At 55.1% G+C, this 22,774-nt stretch overlaps 1 protein-coding gene across 12 annotated transcripts; it reads right to left on the bottom strand.

Moving 5' to 3' along the window:
- Positions 1-4,483: 4,483 nt before the first annotated feature.
- Epn1 (epsin 1) lies at positions 4,484-22,608 on the bottom strand. Of its 12 annotated transcripts, none has more exons than XM_042270809.2 (12): positions 22,343-22,606; positions 20,722-20,825; positions 18,951-19,280; positions 13,180-13,429; positions 10,361-10,485; positions 9,952-10,026; positions 9,339-9,422; positions 7,376-7,679; positions 6,909-7,019; positions 6,715-6,798; positions 5,248-5,505; positions 4,484-5,073 (listed from the first exon to the last, which is right to left on the bottom strand). In XM_042270809.2, the coding sequence occupies exons 3-12, from the start codon at positions 19,176-19,178 to the stop codon at positions 4,865-4,867; spliced, it is 1,728 nt and encodes a 575-aa protein (XP_042126743.1). In that variant the 5' UTR covers positions 19,179-19,280; positions 20,722-20,825; positions 22,343-22,606; the 3' UTR covers positions 4,484-4,864. The 12 variants fall into 12 exon arrangements, with proteins under 12 accessions (XP_042126743.1, XP_015841030.1, XP_006991981.1 ...); XM_015985544.3 differs by having other exon boundaries at positions 6,715-6,801; positions 18,951-19,297; positions 22,343-22,605; XM_006991919.4 differs by having other exon boundaries at positions 6,715-6,801; positions 22,343-22,605.
- Between the last annotated feature and the right edge of the window lie 166 nt (positions 22,609-22,774).

Genomic DNA, 22,774 nt, shown 5'->3' with positions numbered 1-22,774 from the left:
AAAACATCAATGCACATAAAGTAAAAATAAACTGTTTTTAAAAAAGTTAAAAAAAAAAAAAAAAAGCCAAGCATTCCTAACTAATAAGTCTGTGTCATGATTTGGGAGCTGGTTGGTGGTCCCAAAGCAAGCCCGTTACAGCCCATGCCTCTGGAGATCATAAAAACTAGAGGGGAGCACACCACTGTTGTTCCAATAAACAAACATGATAAACTACTTTTTGAGTACTTATGTGTATACCCATAGATTAGGGCTGCTTTCAACCTTAGCCAGAAAAGCCTTTCTGCAGACTGGTCAAAGTGTTGAGAATAAGTGACTATTGATTGCTCGGCCCTAGACGGGACATCTCTAACTTCCCCGCCCCCACCAAGGACATGGGGAATCATGTACAGGGAGTTAGAATGGAAAAAAATGTAAGATCTAGAAAGCTGGGGAGGAGTGCCATGAAATGCCGTCCTCTGGACACTGCATTAATGAACTCACCGTAGCCATGGTCACCTGCACAGCATCAAGCCATAAGCAGTCAGCATCCCAGCAGGCAGTCCTACCTGAGCTTAGTAGGTTACCAAAAAACAAAAACAAGAAAAGGAGATGGAGGGGGAAGAGGGACATGTTGGGGAGTACCTATTGTGTGGAAGAGAAGGGGTGGACTGATCAAGATACATTTTGGGGGGGTTTGCTTGTTTGTTTTCAAGACAGGGTTTCTCTGTGTAGCCCTGGCTGGCCTCAAACTCAGAGATCTGCCTGCCTCTGCCTCCCTAGTGCTGGGATTAAAGGCGTGCACCACCACGTCCAGCCAATCAAGATACATTTTTAAAGTCTGCTTTTAAGCAGCAATTTTAAAATTGCTCTTTACAATTTGCCAATTAAAACACTGTGGCTAAGACACAGATCTACCTAAAATAAAAACAGAAATCTGAAGACATCCCCAACCAGAACCAAAAGAAAACATAACAATTTCTAAGCGGAAAGTATGTCAGAAACCTACAGGAAATGAGGACTCCCAAGGGGATGGAGGCCCTTGCAGGGCTGGGGGTGGCTGCCTAGAACCTCCGCAAAATACCAGAAGCTACAGGACTCTACAGACTCTCAGAGCCAGGTGGTGAGTTCTGCAGCCAGCTGGCCTGCCAGATCCCTCACTGCGGTGCAACGTCACCAGAGCCTGGGCCAGCAAATCTGTCTACAAGAACCTGTGGTCAAAAAAAGCAGCAGCGCCCCATTGCAGGAAATGTGGGTTCCTGTTTTGTGCACAGTGAGACGGGGGAGGGCCGAGGGAGGGTCTGTGTCTCAGAAATGAAGTTCCCGAGAAGCTGCTTCAGCAGAGCCGGAGAGGCCCCAGCCCCATCCATGGTACACCGCAAGATGGCAGGGAGCCGTGTGGTGGCGGAGTCCCTGGGAGCCACCTAGAGCTTAGATGTGAGGCGGCTGAGAAACCAAGCCCATCCATCTCCCATGCCAACCACAGTGCCGGGGAGGATCCTGCTAGGCAAACATCTGCAGACCCTGCCACCCAGGCGTACACCTCTATGGGTCAAAACTGAGGAGTCCCTCTCCCCCACTGTTACTCAGGAGAGTTCTGCCATGGGATCTGTTCACTCCAACCCCACTGCACAGATACCCAGGTCAGAGAGATACCCACACACCCCTTCCCAACATGTAGGTCAACCCTGAACATGAGTTTTAGTTTAGCAAGAACCCCTCACCCTTTATGACTGGGCTCTTTATGCCAACCACCCCACACCCTACCCCAAGTGACATCTAGTCCCCATTCAACAAGGCAATAATCAACCCCATGGGGCTGCAGAGATTGCTTATCGGTTAAGAGCACTGGCTGCTGTTACCAAAAAAAAAAAAAAAAAAAAGCCAGGCGGTGGTGGCGCACGCCTTTAATCCCAGCACTTGGGAGGCAGAGGCAGGCGGATCTCTGAGTTCGAGGCCAGCCTGGGCTACCAAGTGAGTTCCAGGGAAGGCGCAAAGCTACACAGAGAAACCCTGTCTCGAAAAACCAAAAAAAAAAAAAAAAAAAAAAAAAAAAAAAAAAAAAGCACTGGCTGCTCTTCCAGAGGACCAGGGTTCAATTCCCAGCACCCACATGGCAGCTCACAACTGTCTGTAACTCCCGTTCCAAGGGATCCAACACCCTTACCCAGATATATACAGATATATATGCAGGCAAAACACCAATGTACATAAAATACAAATAATTTTTTTAAATCAACCCCAAACCCAGTTCCCTCTTAGTCATCTTCCACTTAGAGACTCACCTGATTTGTCTCCACAACTTGCCCACTCTGCATTCAGAGTTGAGCTCAATCTCTTGGTCCCAGTGTAAGACCCAATCACAGGGTCCCCTGAATGTGCAACCGCTCAGTCTTACTAAATAACCTGTGTGCCTCCATAATACACAGATATGGGTATTATGTGTATCCACATGCCTGGGCATGCAGGGACTGGCAGTAAACACCAGATGTCCTCATCTTTTCATGTATGTATACACAGGTGTGTGCAAGGGCACAGGTGGAGCTCAGAACACCACCTTGGATGCTGGTCCTCACCTTCTACCTTGAGAGATGAGCTGGCCTAAGCCTAAGACGTTCTAGGGATGCATTCTCCTGCCTGGCCCCATCTCTCGGTAGCACACTACAGACGCACACTTCCATGTCTCTCCGAGCTCTAGGCATCTCAACACAGGTCTTCACACTCCCATGACAGTGTGTCTTACCTACTGAGCCACCTCGCCAGCCTCCACCACCGTTTTTGAGAGGATCTCTCTCTGAACCTGGGACTTACGAAGTGGTGGTTAGCCCAGAGTCTCCAGGATACCATCCATGCCCACCCATCTGCTTCCCCTTGCTAGCCAGATGGGATGCAAGGCTGCATCTTGCTTTCAGGTGGGTGCTAGAGGCCTGAACTCACGCTTGCACGGCACTCTCCTGAGCCGGACCTCCGGCCCCTGAGCATGCTGCCTAGACACGATGTAACTGCAGAGCCCTCTCACTGCTACGAGGTGATGTGTGGGCTGACTCATCCCGCATCTAGTCATGGGGGTCACCTCCACGCCCAGGTGCCGAGCCTCAGAGAGGCATCTTTTAATGGCAGCACCTGATAAAAGTCTGGCGGCTAGAATATTCTGGAAAGGGGCATAAATGAGACACAATCTCTTTGGTGTTGCTTTGTACTTCAGACTACAAGGGATGAAAGGAAGATGCGAAGGGGACATGCAAAGGTTGAGTCCCGGCTCCCAGGCCATGCTGCTTTCGGTTTTCTTCTTAAAAGAGATGGTGGACAGGGCATCAAGCCTTACCCTCCACCAGGCTGGGCAGTGAATGGATCAGAACCATCTTCCTCCTGTGCTTGATTAACTGAAACTGGTGTCAAGCTCAAAGGCACGGAATCACCAAATGCACTTCCTCCGGGGCACAGGGTCTGCCCTGAGTGGTCGCCCAACCGTGAGGTCATTCTTCACTCAGCCCACAAGATAAAGGACCCTCCAGAGCAGCACCTGCCAGAGCCCCTGGGGACAGCCTCCTCGTCTATGGAGTGGCGGCCACTTCCACGTCCCACTTCACCCTTCCCAGCAGCCCTGGCCCCGAAGAGGGGACAGCCGGGGACCAGTGTGCCCCTGCTGTCGGTGTCAGGAGCCACTCCACAGTCAGCAACGGCCCCTAACCAAATAAATACCTCGGGTCAGGACACTTTTGCCCCACAGCTTATACATAGGGTACCGCCCGAGTCATCTCTAAAGCCCTCGCGATGTCCTGACTACAGCCTCCCAGGTACATCCTCTCTAGGTACTTCTGTGGAGTACTCTAACTGGCCTAGGTGCTGCTCTAGGCTCCAGCATGGTAACAAGAGCCATGGTGATGTGGCTATCCGTCTCACCGTGAGCCTCCACAAGGGAAGCAAGAGCATGGATGACTCTGCTGGCAAATGCCCATCTGAATATGCAAGTTGGCAGGGCACCCACCTACTGACACAGTTCTCACATGAGGTCCGGGAATGACAAGAACACATACCAATGGCCAAGAGATGCCATCTGGTGGACCACTGGGTTCAGCCAGCAGAGATTAACAAGGCTCCCCAAGAGTGCTGGGGTGAATCCCTGTGCAGGACTCAGTGACAGGTGTTCAGGATTACGACTTCTGGGTAAAAATTCTTAATACCCTCAGACCTCCACATGTGACCCCAGACACAGCATCTCTCTGAAGCCTGGCATTCAAGGACTCCATTAGCTCCCAAGTGGGGCCGCTCTGTGACACTCACCAGAGGCTGAGTGCTCCTGGCAAGGGCCACAGCCCAGGCCCTGCCCGCCCTCACCCAGCTCACCCCAGCTCCAGGAACTGAGTCAGGGAATCCATGCTTCAGAAAGGTTAGTTCCCAGATGATGTCAAGAGGTGACTCAGTCCCAACCCTGAGTCTGCCCTGGAAGAGGAGCTTCTCAGGGACACACGAGTAGTGGATGGGAATTTGGGGGAGCCACACCCATGAGAATTGCCATTTATTCCCGGAGTTGCCAAAATCATCACCAAGGATTCACCAAGGGGTGCCAAGGGAACGAGGAGGCTCAAACACTGATTGGGGGTGTCAGGAGTTTGGAGGAGGGTGGGGTGGGTGGGGGACCCCAGCTGTCCCTCCCCATCTAATGCCACAGAAAAGGTCCTCCTCTGGCCGGCTCCCTCCCCATCCCCCATGTCCAGTTTTTCTCAGGAGGAGGCGGGTTGGGGACTTGGGAAGAGGGTGTAGTGTGAGTGGGCCCCAGGAGGGGGAAGGGCACTGGGGGAGGGTCCCCCGATTCACATGCACTCACAACACTGATCTCCCAGGGAACGGAAACCGGGGAGGCAGGCCTCCCTCCCACCCTGGATTATAGGAGGAAGGGATTAGTGTTGGGGGCCGGGGGACCCGGGGGCATCATAGGAGGCAGGCCAGGGCCCCCACCAAGAGGAGAAATGTAGGTAGGTGGCGCTCCAGGAACTGGGGGCACAGGACTGAGCCGGAGCTGGTTCAGGGTGAGCGTTGCAGGGGGTGCTGGCTGGAAAGGATTGGTGACAGAGGGGCCGGTGGCCGGAGCGCCTGCAAAGAGAAGAAATGATGGACACGGGAAGCAGTCAGCAAGTGCTGTCTGCCCGGTGTCTGTGTGTCTGGGACATGACCCAGGGGGAGAGAAACATGCCTGCTCCACGAGGCTTCTGCTCTGGAGGACCAGAGGGAGGATCAAGGATGCAGAGCCCCACGTCCCACACTTACCGCTTGGCAGGAATGGGTTGGAAGCCTTGGCTCCTGGCGGTGTGGGGCCTGGCCGGCTCACCAGCGAGTCCAGGTCCACGAGGGCTGCATTAGGGCCTAGGAATGACTCCGGAGTCTTCCGTGTGGGGGGGGTGGGAGTTGGGGTCGCGGCAGGTGGGGGACTCCCCACAGTCTCAGTCAGAGACTCTCCAACCCCACTCATGTCAAATGCACCAGGGCTGCGGGCGGGCACCTCTCCTGCGAGCAATTCCAGTTCCCCTGGAAGAAGCCAGAACAGTGCTCGGAGGGCCTGGCAGGTCCACTCGGAGTGGGGAGCAGAGGGTGGAGACTCGGGAAGGGACAGAGTCGCACCGTGGCAGACACCAGAGCTGCGCCGGGACTCACAACTATGAGGCTCTTACTGTCGTGAACAGGCAGAAGGAATGACGGAATCAATGTCAGGACAAGTCACAGGGACAGTCTCAGGAAGTGCAGTCTCTGGAGGCTGCTGGGGACACCAGCAGTCTCAAAGGAGCAACCCCCCCAGGGGAGTCCTCCAGCTACAAAACCCATACGACATTTTACTGTGCAAAAGAAACCTGGCAGACACCCATGACCCTGGGACAGTTGGTGACATCGACAGGATGCAGGGCAGACTTTTCCTCTGCGAATTAACAGATGGAAACGCATGTCCACAGCACAACCAGCATCTCAAAGGCAGGCGGCTTAAATAAAGGAAACACAGCCAAGCCCGGTACAAGCCTGTCACCCCCGCACTTGGGAGGTTTAGGTGGAAGGATCCCATGTTCAAGGCCAGCCTGAGCTATAGAACATAGCACGATCCCGGCGGAAAAAGAGTAACTGCACAGAGAGCTGGGGTGTAGCTCAGCGGTAAGGCACCTCCGCGCCTAGCATCAACAACTGGGATTCAATCCAGTGTCACAAGAAAAGAAAAGGCAGAGTGTGGGGAATCCACCTGTAACTCCAGACACCAGGCTGAGGCAGAAGGATCACAAGTTGAAGGGCAGCCTCGGTAACCTAGCAACGTGTTACCTCAAAAGAAAAGTGACCAGCGATAACCAGCGCCCCCTAGAGTGGCTTCGGTAAGACACTCGAGGCAGCTCAGGCTCACACTTGGGGTATCTGCTGTCAAGACCTGACTCAGCCTACAGCTGTCAGTCAAGGTGGGTGTGCTCGCTCGTCTGCTCCTCAGAGACTCGTGGTTAAGCAGAAGACGCCAGGGAGAAAGAAGTGAGCAGCACAAGGCAGGGCCAACATACTGATGCCATTTCTCCAGCTCCTGTCCCTCAGGGGATGACCCAGAGGCAGACACAGGCCACACATCTCTGTGAAGAGGGTGGCTGGCTCTGACTCACTCTAGCGCATGCCTCCTACACCCTCAAGTACAGCAGCAGGCACCCGGTGCCACGCAGGGAGAGGGAAGAACCAGGCGTGGGGGCTCCCGGGAGTCAGGAGGGGGTGACTCACCCGTGCTGCTCCCAGAGGTCGGCAGGGTAGTGCGAAGTCGGTCGAAGTCTGAGAACTCATCAGGCTCTGTGTCAAAGCCCCCGACTGCTGTGGGGGCCAAGATGTTCGGCTCAGCACCTGCCTGGGGGCGCGACCCCAAGCCCTCCACCCTCGGGGTCCAGATGGCTAGGCACTCATCCCCCGACCGCCAGTACCTGCAGTGCCGTTGCTGCTGGGCTTGGCGGGGGAGCCTCCCCAGGGGTCAGAGAAGGCCGGGGCAGGTGCCCAGGGGTCAGAAGAAGGGGGTCCGCTGACGGGCGCCCCACCTAGATGAGGAAGGAGGCATATCAATGAGTAGCAGCCCCTCCTGCTCGGGCAGCTGCTGCTTCTCAATCTGCGGTGGTCCAAAACCACCCAGGTACCCAGCCCCGCTTCCAGGCCTTCTGCCTACACACACGTGCTTTAGCCAGTCAGGGTCAGGCCCCCCATACTGTTCTCAGCCTCAGCACCCTCAGCCTCCCCACCCCGTCCCTTGACGGCCCTCCTCACTCAACATCACACAGACAGATGCCCACGCCCGCTCTCTGCCCTAGCCATCTCATGGCCCTCCTGTGCCCAGGGCACCCGTCCTGAAGGGGTAGCTGGCCCAAGGGGATGCAGAAAAGCAGATGGTGGTGCTCACCATCAGAGCTTCCCCACGGGTCAGGTGTGGGCCCCTCTCCAGCTGCAGGAGCTGGGGTCCCACCCCAGGGGTCAACAGAGGGCCCTGTAGGGGCTGCAGGCCTCCAGGGATCCCCAGAGGCTGGTGTGGAGGCTGGGCCACCCCAAGGATCAGCAGCTGGAGGGACACCAGGTCCCCCCCAAGGGTCTGAAGCAGAAGCAGCTGGAGGGACGCCAGTAGCCACAGGTGCTGGGGCCCCCCAGGGGTCGGAGGCCTGTGGAGGGGCTGGGGCCGTGAAGACGTCAGCAAGATCCATGAGAGAGGACTGTGGGAAGAGAAGGAAAGGGACATGAGGGGAGAACCAGAGACAGTCGGAGGAGGCCACCGCTTACACCTGCTCTCCCGAACCCCAGGCCTGCCTGCCGTCTATCCTCCCCTCCCCCACCCGGCCACTCCCCAAAGGGCTTCCTCCAAAGGGCCTAGCCTGTTCCCTGCACAACTGCCACAGGTCCCGAGTGAGGACAGAGGTGAAGCCTCCTCCCTGCGACCAGCAGAGCTGCAAGCCTCCCTCACCCCGGGTGCCCTGGCTTGGTCTGGTGTTTGGTTTCTCTGTGACACAGCCCTGGCTGTGCTGGAACTCACTCTGTAGCCCAGGCTGACCTCCTGCCTCTGCCTCCCAAAGAGTGCTGAGATTAGAGGTGTGCGCCACCACTGCCCGGCTCTCCCCACAGCACGCCTTCCTGAGCCCCCACCGGTCAGTCACCCTGACCATTATTCCTCCTGATGCCACGTCACTGTCCTGCAGTGACTCCCACGCAGTGCCACCTGCCTGTGGCTGCCTGTCCACGTGCAGACACTTCAGCAATGCCTGGGGATCTGTGGGCAGGCAAGTAAGAGCTGCCAACCACACAGCCCTCCCGACAGTGGAGATATAGCCTACATATGCTCGCTCGCGCTCGCTCTCTCTCTCTCTCTCTCTCTCTCTCTCTCTCACACACACACACACACACACACACACACACACACACACTCTCCCATCAGTACCAGGAGGCAAACAGCCTCAGCGGGAGGACAGCCAGGCCTTCCCCAAGTGGCCACACTTACACTCAGAGTGTAAAGGGCAGAGGCAGAAACAAGTGAGTCTCCCACAGCCAGATGCAGGACCTCCCAGGCCTAAGGCCAGCTTGAGCAGACACTGCTGCCTATCAAGAAAGCCACATCGGCAAGAGTCACATTGGAACTGGGGCTGGAGCTCTCGAAGTACTTGTCTAGGATGCACAAAGCCCTGGGTTCAATCCCCAGCCACGCATAAAATCATGCAATGGCAGCACATGCATATGCATCTCAGCACTCGGGGGCGGGGGTGGAGAAGCAAGGATCAGAAATCCAGGGTCATCCCAGCTACAGAGTTGAAGGCCAGCCTGGGCTACATGAGACAGTGACTCAAAAAGAAAAGTCCCATTGGCTAATCACATGGAAACAAGCCTGTTCTTTATGACCCCGGCCTGGAAGCAGGTTAGGCTCAGGGTATCAGAGTCATAAAGACACTCAGGACAGAACACTGACTAGGGGGTAGCTATGATGCTGCTGCTGCTGCTGCTACAATCTCAGCCCCAAGTGCAGCCAGTCCTGACAGAAAGATCGGAAAGCCTGCCTGGCCTAACCCTGTCTACACGCAGAACCATGAGAAAACAAGTGCGTGTGACCAGACGTGAGCAGGGTCTAGAGTCTGCCACATGGCTGAGCGCACAGGCGTGGCAGACCAACTCTCCTGCACCTTGGTCTGGGGAGGCTCGGGCAGGGTCTTTGGATGGCATCTGGCCAAACAGTATGCACGGACAGATGAGCCCCACGGCCTGCCTCCTCAGCTGGTCAGGCTGTGGTTATGGTTCTAGGCCCTCTTTCCTTCAGCCGCCCGGGCCTGGGGGGGGGGGCGCCCCTCTGAGCACAGGTGAGCCAGAGGACACAGCACAGCAGCACTCACCTCCTCCTTGCCCCCAGTCTCCCTCTTGCTCTCCTCTATTGCCATCTGCAGCCTCAGGTCATCCCCACGGCGGATCCGTTCTTCCTACGGGAGGCAGAAGCGGCCAGACAAGGTAGGGCTCAGAACGTAAGCCGCGAGAGGGCAGCTGGCCCAGCCTGGAGGTCCCCATCCCAACCACCCCCTCTCCCACTCTGAAAACAAAAATGGAAAAATTAAGATGGGATGTGGACAATGTATGGGATGTGGATGGGACACCTGGGACGAAGGTAGGGCAGGAGGCAGGGGGGCTGGTGGGACCTGGAGAGGGACGGGGTTGTATGCAGTGCTACGAAAGGGGCAGCCAGACCTGGTTTGTGAAAACAGCTTAGGTGACCCTGACATCCCGGCCTGCTGCTGAGGTGCAGGACTGCTCAGGGATGCTTGCACCCCCAGATAGCTGCAGCAGATCTACCCAGTGTCCTGGGTGCCCACCCTGGCTTGTTTGGACCAAGGTTTCTACAGCTAACGTTGCTGAACTGAGGGCTGGCAGTGAATACACCTGTGTCCAGGGAGCCCTTCAGGAGAGGACAAGGAGCAAGGGAAGCCCTGGGAGGGGCGGGGAGGCCACTCTGACCTTATCGTGCTCCTCTCGGCTCAAACTAAGGGCCAGCTGGAGCTGGACGTCATCCTCGGGGCCGCAGGACGGGGGCTGGCGGAGAGAAAGTATGAGGGGCAGGGCAGGGGAAGCCAGAGCCAGAGCACCAGTCAGAGAGGCAGGCCGACCAAGGGACAGCAGGCCAGGGCTGAGCGAGGTCAAGAAAGACAGGGACAGGCCTTCTCCCGAGTCGGTGACGGAGGGCAGAGAAAGCAGCTGTGCACCTGACCGCCAAAGGGCAGGACAGCCTCCCTCCCGGGAGCAAGGAGCTAGAGGTGGAGGGGGGAGAAGCACCAGAAGGGAGGGAGAGCAGGGGGAGAGGGAGGCGGGCGAGGCATGAGGACAAGATGGCAGAACAGAAGGCGGCCCCTCCCTCTGCAGCCCGTACCTGGTCAGCCTCCTCCTTGCTCATGGCCAGGGCCAGCTGGAGCTGCAGCTCCTCCTCACCGCTGCTCTGCGGCCAGGCCTGCTCTGCCTCAGGGGGGGGTCCAGAGCCCACGGCTGCTGAGGAGGCTGGAGACGGGAGACATTAAGACACAGATGGACCAGAGACCAAGCGCTGGGAACCCACACACGGACATGGGGCTGCGGCCCAGGCCCCAGCACAGTGCCCCCTCCCCAGGCCTTTAGGGGCCAAACCGGGAGGGAAATGAATGGAGCCAGAGTCCAGGGAGGGCCAAAGGGTAGCCCCACCCTCAGAACAGCCACCGGCTGATAAGGAAAAGGAAGCCCGGGGCCACTGCAGGACGGCGGGGCCCAGGCCTCCAGAGGGATCCTCCCTAGTTTCCCAGGCTAGGAGAACTCCCAAGAAAGCAGACAAGAGCCTCATTGCCAGGCAGAACTGCAGCCCTGGCAGGAACAGCTGGAACTTAAGAGGGAAGGCAACATCTGTCCAGACTCCGGAACCCAAGGAAGGGAACAAGAACCCTTGGTATCGGGAGGAGAACAAGACGACAGGAGGGACAGGCCACGTGAAGTTCAAGAGAGGCTCCAGGGCCAGCAGAAGGCGGGAGGTCAATAACGTGCTCCCGAGAGGAGGCCCGAGACCCCAGGCCCTACAGTCAGCATCTGTCCTCAGTCCTCAGTCCTGCCACCACGCGACCATCGGCCGGCCGGCCGGCACTGTCCACAGGCTCCACGGTGGTTCCTGACTCCCTGCCAAGAGGGCAGGCTCTCTAACTGCGCCCACAGTGCTTCAGAGCAGATCCACACACCACAGGAAGCTGTCTGCTCCTGTCCCCAAGCGCTTCCACCCTAGGACAGGTCCCAGGGGCTATCCTCAAGAGGTGGGTGCTGGCAATCCCTACCCCGTCCCAAACCTCTGCTGTGCAAACACCTTAAGGCTCCCGCCCAGGTTGAATGTGCTGATCCTGAAGGCCCCACTTCAGGCTTCATGAGGAAATAAACATCAACCAGCAGCCCGAGAGCGTCCCACAGCAACCCCCCAGCTCCCTTAGCAGCCCTCTCCAAGCAGCTTGCTCTGGGACACGGGTCAGCAGACTCTGGCCCATGGCCAAAGCCGGCTCTTTAAATGGTTGAGAAAGAAAATGAAAGAGCATGTCAAGACATACAAAAATCATTAAGAAATTCCAACTTAAGCCAGGTGGTGGCGGCGCACACCTTTAATCCCAGCACTCGGGAGGCAGAGGCAGGCGGATCTCTGAGTCTGAGGCCAGCCTAGTAGCCTACAGAGCAAGTTCTAGGACAGCCAGGGCTACACAGAGAAACTGTCTCGAAAAACAAACAAACAAACAAACAAAAAGGCCCATCCCAGTTTCAGAGTCCATGGCGGAGTGGAGAGAGCATGTGACCCGGCTCCGACCCTCACTTGTGTGTGGACTGGGAGAAGTATGTGCCTGAGGCTCCTTTGTCCGCAGAGCTCAGGGCACTCAGGTGTCTGGCCCCTCAGGAGCGTGGCCATGACTAACAGCTGAGAAACCCTCCTCGTAGAAACTAGGAAGATAGCTTAGTGGTTAAAAGCACTTGCTGCACAAGCGTGAGAACCAGAGTTCCGACCCCCAGAACCCACCTGAATGCCAGGTAGACTTGACACTAGTCAGTCCAGCCTAGGGACAGACAGGGGCTCTCCAGAGCAAGCTGGCTCACAAGGCCAGCTGGCATACCGGTGAGCTCTGGGTGTGACTGAGACCATGCATCAAACAGAGCAAGGTGCAGAGGATCAACACCGGGCCCCACACACGTGGGTGTGAGTGCACGGCCATCCGCCCACACGTGCAACCACACACACACACACACACACATGCATGCACACCACACACCTGCCTTGAAGCCAGCCAGGCGTGCTCCTTGCTGCAGACAAGCCTCCTCGGCCCAGCCCAGTCCTACCTTTGCCTGCCCTCCTCCCCACCCTCCATTCTCCTCCCCTCCACTGCACTCCGTTTAAACTCTGCCTGAGCACATCCCACGCTGTCAGTGTCCCAACACTGCCGCCAAAGCTGACGCACCAGACAGAAGGCAGGCTCCAGCTCACCCCCAGGGCAGCACTGCCTCACCAGCCCCACAACCGCATGCAAACTGAGGGTTCACAGCAGCCCCCGACTCTTTGTCTCGCTCTCCCGGACCATGATAAAATGAACCCCACACCTGCCACCGAACATGTCACTAGACAGACCACAGCCGTATGGCATGGGACGCACTTTCGCTTTACGCCGCTTGCATTCCTCCTCAAATATTCGTCACCACCCACCAAACTGGAGCTCACCACCTACAAACAACATTCTGAAATCTCTAAAAGCAGACTCCCAGACCTCGCCGTGACCCTGGCCAAGCCCTCGCCCATGGTGCCGACCTCCTTCCTGCGCCCTTCAGGCCTGTGCACTGCCTGCCCTTCAGCCAGAAGGACAAGCTACAGAAGACCAGAATGGCAGCTCCATCAGAGGCTGACCTAACCCTGTACCTCGGGAGTCCCGAGCCCCATGCACCCTGACAAGATGTGGGCGCACCTGCTTGGACACTCCAGGGACCAGGGCAGGCAGGGGTCAGGGACTCTGCTGGCTGCCCTCAGGGTCTGGACACCTGGGCCCAAAGGAGGCAGTCAGCCAAACTGCAGGCAAGCTGAATGAAACTTCTAGAGCCTGAGGCCATCACACGAGGCAGGAAAAGGGTGGATCAGCTGGAACGGGCCCACAGGAACAGAGGACAGATCCGAGCTGTCAGGGACTTCCAGGAGTGGGAGAGAAACCTCACCCGTGGCAGTCTGTGCCAGCTTCTCCTTGGTCTTGAGCGCGTGGGCGCGCTCCTCCCGAAGCCGATCCTCATCACGCAGCAAAGCCACCAGCTGCTTGGCCTTCTCCCGCACATTCACACCCTGGTCCTTGCCATCACGGTCCACATACTGGAAGTCCTTCAGCGTCTGCACAGCATACATGTTCTCTTTGCACTGTTGTGATACACGCTCAGAGCCAGTCTTGATGAGGTACTCCATCAACGTCATGGCCTGCAAGGTGCAGGTACACCAGTCACTGACACTGAACTCCGCTAGCAAGGGACTAAAGACTGTGGAAGCATTTGGGCCCTGGGGCAGCTGCCCACATTCAAGTCTCACAACCCACAGTAGAGTGTGGAACAGACCTAAAAAGGAGAGAAGTGGGGACATGGGCTACCATGAGCAACAACACACTGCGCTCCATGAGAAGCTGGGCACAATGGCCACACAATGTGTGGTCCCATGGGCATGAAACGTCCAGAAAAGACTAATTCAGACAGACAGAGGAGATCGTGGGTGCCAGGAGACAAGTATGAGTGGGGGATATTCACTGGGGGTCAAAGAAAACGTGCATCTGGCAGCCAGAGGTGTGGCTATCAGCACTGAATGCACCAGATGCCTCTGAACTGATCACTCACCACAAAGCTGACTGCTGTGTGTGGGTTCTATGCAGTTCAGTTAACAGTAACACAGAGGACAGGATGGCAACCACCAATGCAGCCAACCTGGGCATCACTTAGGACCACAAAACACACCCCACATCCTGAAGGCAAAATCTGAAGCAGCAGAGCCAAAGCAAACTCAAAAGTGCAGGAAGTTTTAAGGATGAAGAGATGGCCTGCTCCTAGAGGGATGAGATGGTTCAGGAGGCTGCTAAGTCCTAGGCTTTCTCAGAAAGGATAAGCGCCCAAGCCAAGCCAGACACAACACCAGGAATGACAGATCGGAGCAGAAGCACTACCGCTCAGTTGTATCCTCTGGTATCTTTCCTATTTTGTAATATGCAAACAAATTCCCTTTTCAGAAAAATGAAATTAAGTACTTAAGGAAAAATAGAAATAATAACCCAGGGGCTGGAGACGGCCCAATGGTTAAGAGTACTTGCTGCTCTTGCAAAGGACCCCAGTTCCATTCCCAGCACCCACATGGTGACTCACAACCATATCTATTCCAGTGCCTGCCAGGAGTCTAACGCCCTCTCCTGACCTCTGCAGGCACTAGGCACATAAGCGCTCCACACACAGAGATACAGGCAAACACTCATACACATGAAGTAAAATTAAATAAATCCTAAACCTCGGAAATAAATAACCAACCCAAGGAAAGACCAGACTCGAGGCCTGTTTCCAGAGCAACGTCATGGTCATGGTCCCTATAAGCCTCTGAAAAAGGCTTACTTAGCCACTGACCAAGGAGAAAAGCACACTTTAGGTTTTACAGGTGACTGCAGAGACTTCATGGAGCCCCCAACACTCAGATGTAGAATGGAAAGGGAAGAAATGGGACATAGGAGGCAGCCACAGGAGCTAAGCACTATCTAAATGGTGAAAATTGCCATAAAACAATGCTACACCTCATTAAAGCTTTGTAACGTGGGGGGAGGAGGAGAGTGCAAGAGACAGACAGACAGGTTTGCTATGTAGACCACACTGGCCTCAGAACTCACAGTAGGGCCTCCACTTCCTGGGAACTAGGATTACAGGTACATGCCACCGCCCAGCTTTGGAAAGGCTCTCTGGTATTTACATCTGATTAGTCCACAACTGGCCCTGGCGGTAGGCAGTGTTTACTCTCGGAGGAGAAAGATTTCTATGCATGGTTACACCCCAAGAGGAAAGGCAGAGAGGCAGGCCTGGGGCCCTAGTGCTTTGGAATCCAGAATCTTCCCGATTGGGACCAGAAAGTCACTGCACCGGGGCACACCTGTACATGTCGTCAGAGCCAACAGCCACGCAAAACAGGACAGGAGCTTGGGACAAGAGCAAAGTATATCAACGGCTTCACTTCAGAGAGCATCGCCCTTTGTGCCATGTGGTTATGAGAAGCCTTCAAACTTGCAACTCTCTGGACTTTGGAGTTGCAGCTACAGACTCCGAAGCAGGAAATCGCCCAAATGCCCAGGCACGGTGCCACTCGTACAAAAACCGCTGCAAACGCACTAGGGCCACCCAACAACACAGAACATCAGTGAATCAGTGACACAATGGCTACACAACAGCACACACAGGCAGAGACCACCACCCCAGCCCTGGCGAGCACAGGAGGAGACCCCAGAGGCCACACGTCACTGGTCCCACACCTAAGAAGTTCCAGGAGAGACCTCACAGACATCCACAGTGCCCCTGGGGAGGGATGTCACGAGGAAGCCTCCTAGGGAACAGAACAGGTCCTCTAGCCCCCTGGGAGGAGGCTCCGGAGCTGTGCACCTCCGCACAAGCTCATCAGGTTATGCACTCATGATTTAGCTGATCTGCTACTCCTCAATGAAAAGCTTGGATTTTTTTTTTTTTTTTGAATGTGGGCAACTGAACTGGATGATCCCAAATAGAGAACCCATGGAGCTTGTTAAGTCATAAATCAGTTCCACCAAGGCTGTCCTTCTATATTAAAAGGAACATTTGAAACAGGGTCAGCTCCATTCCCTATAAAGGTCCCGGTGATAACTATTTCCATTTCCACACCACACAGTCTCTGTCCGACCACCCCACAGTGGTGACTGCAGGGCCTGGCTGTGCTCCGACACAACCTGACTCACAAAGCAGGCGGTGCACAGCACTGGCCCGCAGCCTGCACTCTGCGGACTTCTGGTTAGTGTAAGACAAAGACTGGGGAGACCGAGTCCGTGTTCCTCCGAGAACATCGGACAAAGGGGTGGATTACAGTTCCTCACTCCCAAAGCACAGATTCTTTCTCCACAAGGGGTCCTAGACCCACACAGTGTTCGCCAGGAAGGGCTGTACAAGCAGGAGCCCCAGCACAGCATAAGGAACCAGAAATTCAAAGCAAGCAGGACACCAGCACAGCCACATGGGAGAGACAATTGCAAGCACTCAAAGCCACGCCCAGCTCCCCAGGAGCCCTGCCACGGGGGACCACACAGTTAGAGTTCAGGGGCAAACCTGCTGTCTGGACCACAGACTAGCTAGAACAAGTACATCTGTCAGAACCCAGGAGTGTGCCTAGAAAGGGGAGATTTTTCTGTACACGAGTCATATTTTGGTAAATCTATCTTTAAAGAACCCTTGACAGCCAGGTATGGTGTCTCACGCCTATAATCCTGGCACTCGAGAGGCAGAGGCAGGTGGATCTCTGTGAGTTTGAGGCCAGCCTGATCTACACTGGCCAGGACGGCCAGGACTACATTTAAAAAAATTATCACCATCAATCATCATCATCATCATCATCATCATCATCATCATCATCATCATCGGGACCTGTGAGCAGCCTGGCAGTCTCTCTCAGGAAGTCTGACTGCTGGAGGCTACAGGATCCTCCACCGGTCCCTCCAACTACAACAGGCCACCCTCTACTTGCCTGAGAGCTGCCTAAGGGATGGAGCCACGGGAAGGTCAGAAACAGAAGCAAACATGGGAATCCAGACTCAGCCCCTCCTGGATTTGCACCACCTCTGGAAGCAGCCATAGCTCAACCTGACTTCCGGACCCCACGCACAGCCCCTGCACCTCCCTGCCATAGACCACCTCCGGGCCCTAGAACAGCACGCTCTAGAACTCCCGGGCCCTAGCTAAGGCACCTCACCGTTCCGGGCTCCTAGCAGCACAGTCTCAGCCATTAAACAGGAAGGGTCTGCACTCCAGGGCCGCTCCATCCCCACTAAAGCCCTGCAGCCCTCCCCCTCCTCCCCTCCCCCCAGCAAAGGCTGACTTGTGACAATGGGCTTTTCCCCAGTTCCCAGCAGAGTAAATGCCACCCAGGTTTTCACTCTAAGTCCAATAAGGAACTGCATCAATGATTAAATGCAAGCGATGGCCAATCTTGGTGTGTCGTGATGGGCGTGAAGCAGGCCTCAGGTCTCCACTTCAGTATGTAGATGGTACTATGTCTCCCCACCTTGAAGCAGAGAAAACCATCCTACCTTGACAGGAAGTCTCTCAGATAGTCCAGGACATGTAGACTTTAAACCAGGGCCATGAGAGCTGGTGCCTCCGTCTGTCCCCTGGGATGGGGAGTGGGCCCTCCAAAGTAGGGAGATTTCAGGTACTAACCTGGGGGGCCGAGTCAGAAGAGCAGTGACTCCTCGCCATGGAAGGCAGTCCAGGACCTGGCCTGAGGTCCCATGATCCTCACTGTAATTCAGGCAGCCGGCCCCAGCCCATTCCTTTACCTCTGAACAGTGACCAAGGTGTGGGGGGCAGTAGCGGGTCCCCCACTCCCTAAGAGCAATGGTCCAACCTGAAACCCATTTGCTCAGTACCGCCCCGATGTTTCCTTTTCTAAAGAAAGCCTGAGACTAGGGTACCTAACTCCTCACGCATGAAACCAGACCACATTTACCAAACTTACATACCCATGTGCCCTCTAACCCAGCAACTCCAGCACCAGAAAAAAGCAAGCGCATCAGGATATTAACAGCAATTTTGCTTAAAAAAGCCCAACACCACCACAGCCTGGAAGCGTAGGCCTGTAATTCCAGCTACTTGGGAGACTGAGGAAGTTCACAAGTTCAAGGCCTACTTGGACTACAGAGCGAGTCGGAGGCCAGCCAAGGCAATTCAGCAAAACTTTTATCTCAGAAAAACAAGTAAAAACTGGTTGAGAATGTAAATAAATGATAAAGCGTTTGCCTAATGTATGTGAAGCCCTAGATTTAAAACCCAGTATGGCAAGCAACAAAAGACACAACACGTCTCCATCGCCCCAAAGTTCCCCTGTGCTCCACTTTATCTCCCTACTGCACACACCGCTGGACACGCCTGTTTTCTGCTCCCGAGTCTCTGCCTTTCGCAGCGGGTCAATAAGTGCCAGCCAACCTGACATCCACACAACCTTACAGGAAAGGCAGCCGAGATCACATGTGCTGTGCCAACGTGCCCATAGTTCAGGGCCATCTGTGCCGTGGAAGCACCCATCTCAGAGTGTGGACAAAGATGGCTTTCAGAAGCTGGGAACTGCTCAAAAACAAACAAATCAAACAAAGACTGAAGGATCAGGAGCTCACACTCAGCTACAGAGTTCAGAGGCAGCGTGGGCTCTGTAAGGCCCAATCTCAAAAAACCCTCACTAAATGAGTAAACGTGTATGTCTGTGTAGTGACACAGGCCTGCGATCTCAGAACTCATCAGAAGGCAGAAGGATCACTGCAAATTCTAGGCCAGCCTGAGCTACACAGAAAGACCAAAAGAAAGTAAGTAAGTTTAGAGAAAAACCTGTCTGTAAAGAATGCCTCCTCCTTCGTCATCCCCTTAATGACACCGTGTAACAGCATATCACACACCGTCTGCGTTGTACTAGGTGTCGTAAGCAATCTAGAGAAACTTGAAAGACGTCACCTGGCCGTTCACAAGGACTGCACCATTTTATAGAAGATACTTGACCATCATCAGACTCTGGTCAAGTGAGGAGCTAGGAACCAATGCCCCGGGGATACTGAGGAGGACTCTGTTACCAAGAGATTTAACATAAGAGAACAGTCTTTAGCCGGCCCCCATCCTGAGAAGGGGAAGGGGGGGCTGGGCAAGGCACCCCTGCTGTGCTCTTGTTCCCGCCCCACGGAACCACACCCGGGGCTGACCTTGTAGACGTGCCTCCAGTTCTTGCCGTGGTCATTGAGCCGCTTCCAGATCATGCTCATGATCTCGGAGAAGGCCACAACATTGTAGGTGAGGTCAGCGATCTCTGACATGAGGGAGCTGGATGGGCCCCAGGGATCATTGCTTGTGGCTTCCCGGACCTTGATCTCAGCCTCTGAGTAGTTGTGGACGATATTCTTCATCTGACGCCGAAGCGACGAGGTCGACATTTTGCCCAGTGGTGGTGTCAAGGGGCACCAGCCCCCTGGGGCATGGAGAGATGAGGCGACTCACAGAGGGAGACCGCAATGGATGCCGGTAGATCACCACATCTGAAGGGGGAGAGAGTCTTTGGAAACACAAAGGAGACATGGGCTAACCAGCACCCAAGCTGCCCTGAGCCTCCCACTCTGGAGGTTCCCCAGCACTCTTGAGAGGAAGGCAAGATGCTGTGTGGCTGAGACTCCCTCCCCTGCTACCCTCTGTCTTAAAGCTAGCCCGTCCTTCTTTCAGTTCCTCAAACAAGCCTAGCTTCTTCCTGCCTGGGGCCCCAGACCAGCTGAGGCAGAACATGCAGTGGTAGGTCAGACACCCGAGTCCAGACCCCAGTTCGGCTTAACAGTGCAGGCCTCAAACTTTGGACCCTAGTTTTCTCCAGTACAAAATGAAGTTCTGTGAGACAAGGGTCCTACTAAGCAGAAGGTTTCAGTAAAAGCTGGCCAGCTCTCAGGGAGCCCCGCTGTCCTGCTAACCAATTCTCCTTCCTCGGCAGAGACTGCCACACATGCCCAGGGCTCTGCTTAAACTTCCCAGACCCGAGCTCAAATATCTTTATCGCTGATGATAAAGGGATTCTTTTGAGTGGGTCCCTGTGATTTACAGCCTATTCGTCTGGTTCTGAAGCTATGGGGACCCATAGTGGACCCATAGTGGTGGAAATGATATTTGTTTGTACATGGTTTTTCCCTACAAGGAAGCTGGTGCCGGAAAACATTCAATAAACAGTGAGGGAAGGAAATGGAGAAGGACGGAAGCAAAGACCTCTAGGACAGGAGTCATGATGGAAGAGGCCCGTGATGGCATTAAAGACACCAGAGGTGGTGTCCCCGGGGCAGTGGGAGGCTGGGGCATGTCCCAAGGGCAGGGAGGGAAGCTCAAGGCTCAAGGGAGGAGAGATAAGGAATGTAGGAGGAGTCCCCAGTCATGGGTACCAGCTGAGCCACATTATCACATTTAATACTGAATGCAGACAACGGCCTCATGGGAGTTAAAAAACTCAGCCAAGGTTAGATAATAAATGCCAAAGAATACCCAACTATGAAACAAACCTATTTTACTTCTATAAATTCATACTTGGAGGGAGGGGTTGACACAGCATTTCTCTACACAGTGCAGGCTGTCCTGGAACTCAACATGTTGACCAGGCTGTCCTGGAACTCAACATGTAGACCAGGCTGGCCTGGAACTCAAGAGATCTCCCTGCCCCTCCCTCCCAAGTGCTGGCATTAAAGGTGTGTGCCACTAAACCCATGCTTTTAAATTAACCTAAATAAATTAAACCTGTGCTGTGGACAGCTGATGAGAAAAAGTATCAAGGGCAGGAACCAGGCAAATGAGGGTAATACTAACGAGCACTTCCACAACCCTTACATCCTTCTAGGCACCCATTAAGTGCTTTACACTCTCAACTCAAGCCTCACAAATCCGTGACTCACAGCCACTTTACACAGGAGGGAACATGGACACATTAACGCCTCGCCCAGGGACACACACCTCACAAGTGGAGCAGCCTGGGTCCAGAGGAGGCTCCGATCACCAGTCTATGTCTCTCCAACAAGCCATGGAGGGAGATTTAGTGAGCCCTACCATGATCCAACCTGAAGGAAGACATAGGTGAATGGGAGAGGCTGCCCTCTGCCTTGAACTCGGGTCAGAGAACGGAGCACCTGCAGGCAGGCGTAACCAGGCAAAAAAAAAAAAGAAAGAAAAAAAGGTGGCCGGGTCCTAAGACAGGACCAGACAGACACGGTAAGACAAACGAGAGAGAGAGAGAGAGAGAGAGAGAGAGAGAGAGAGAGAGAGAGAGAGAGAGAGAAACTCAGACAAAAAGAAAGCAACAGCAAGGCAGGAGGGCAGAAAGACAGGGACCCCGAAACAAAACACACACACAACACACAGGGTTCCAGACTAAGACAAAATCATACATACATACATACCCAAGACATAATTAAAAATAACACAAAATGTACACACAAATCCCAGCCACAGAAGCAACCAGCAAAACCAACCGTGTGCCTCAGTTCACTGAACTGTGTAACAAACGGAGGGATGCTACCTGGCAGGCTTCCTGACTAAATAAGATGTGTACATATAAAGGGTTTGGTTCTATGCCCCACAGATAGTAGGCGCTCGGTACCCCTGCCTGCTATTATTATCAGAGAAAACCATTTCCAAAGGGGTGGCATCTAAAGATGCGCTATCCTAACACCAACCTACTTCAAGCATGTTTGAAAAAAAAAAAATACCAGATTTCACAGATACTGCTGAGAATGAGGCAGTTTTCCACATTTAATTAATTTAGAAATGTTTATTAAACAGTGCCAACAATACAGCGAAATTCTCCCCACGGGGAATTCAAATAACTGGTATTAAACACTAAGCGAAACAAAAATCTCTAATAATAATTACCAGAGCTCAAACACTTAACTCCCGGCCAGACACTGTTAAGCACTTCACAAGCACCACCTCAATTAATGTGCAGAGACCCTGTGGTGCAGGAACTATGTACGAACGCTTCCATTTAGAAGGCTAGGAAACTGAGGTCTGGAGACCGAGGCAAGCAGCAGGGCGTCTGGATCCCAGTCAGAGCTCCTACCCATAGCACCAGAAACTCAGAACCCTGGGGGAAGGGGGCGCATCCTCAACCAAAGCGAAAGGTTCCGGGGAAGGAACTTAGGGCCGGGGGGACGACAGCGATGGTGACAAAAACGAGACGTGAAGACCGGGAGAGAAACATGCACCAGAGGGAGGCAGGTCCGGGGAAATGAAGACACAAACCCACAAGGGGCAAGAACGGTATCCTGACAGGAACCCGGAGCGATCGAGGACACGAACACACGGCACTCGGATCTCCCGAGCCCTTTTGTACGAACACCGAATCACAGAGGCAGGGCAACACAAGCAGCAGGACCGCGCGCGACGGGGACACTGACAAGCCCAGCAGAGACACACACCGGCAGGCAAACCCGACCCGGGCACGGTGGTAAAAAAGCAGCCACAAGCCATCAGCGGCTGGAACGCCGGCTCCGAGGCTGGCCGGACCCGCGCGTGCCACGGCCCGGGCCAGGACACCGGACTCGCCGCGACGGAGGCCAGCATTGCGCCCCTCTCTCACCTCGGCCCACTCACACCGGGCTCCCGGGGGTCATGACGGTCAGCCCCCTGCCCCCGCTCGGCCTCGGTGTCGCGGAGCGCGCGCCGGGCTGCGGGAAGCAGAGGTGCGCACGGGCGCACGCACAGACGCACGGACGCACGGAGGGCCGCACGGCGACGGCCCCGCCGCCCCGGCGCCCGGGAGGGGCGCGGAGAGCCGGGCGGGGGGGAGGGGAGCCGCCGAGCGGACGGGAAGCAACCGAAGGTGGCGACGGACCGGAAGCGGAAGTGACCCCACGCGCCCCGCCCTCTGCACCTCGCCCGGCAGCCTCTACTTCCGCGACCAAACCCTCCCTGGCATCACTTCCGGCGCACGGGACTGCGTCTGTGTACCCTTGCGTCACTTCCGCATCAACACATTCAGCGGTGAAGAGGCGGGAACCATCGGAGCCGG

The sequence above is a fragment of the Peromyscus maniculatus genome, chromosome 1 (genome assembly GCF_049852395.1).
Source record: "Peromyscus maniculatus bairdii isolate BWxNUB_F1_BW_parent chromosome 1, HU_Pman_BW_mat_3.1, whole genome shotgun sequence".
Taxonomy (NCBI): domain Eukaryota; kingdom Metazoa; phylum Chordata; class Mammalia; order Rodentia; family Cricetidae; genus Peromyscus; species Peromyscus maniculatus.
The sequence above is the reverse complement of the archived record's forward strand: the minus strand, read 5'-3'. Positions and strand labels throughout refer to the sequence as shown.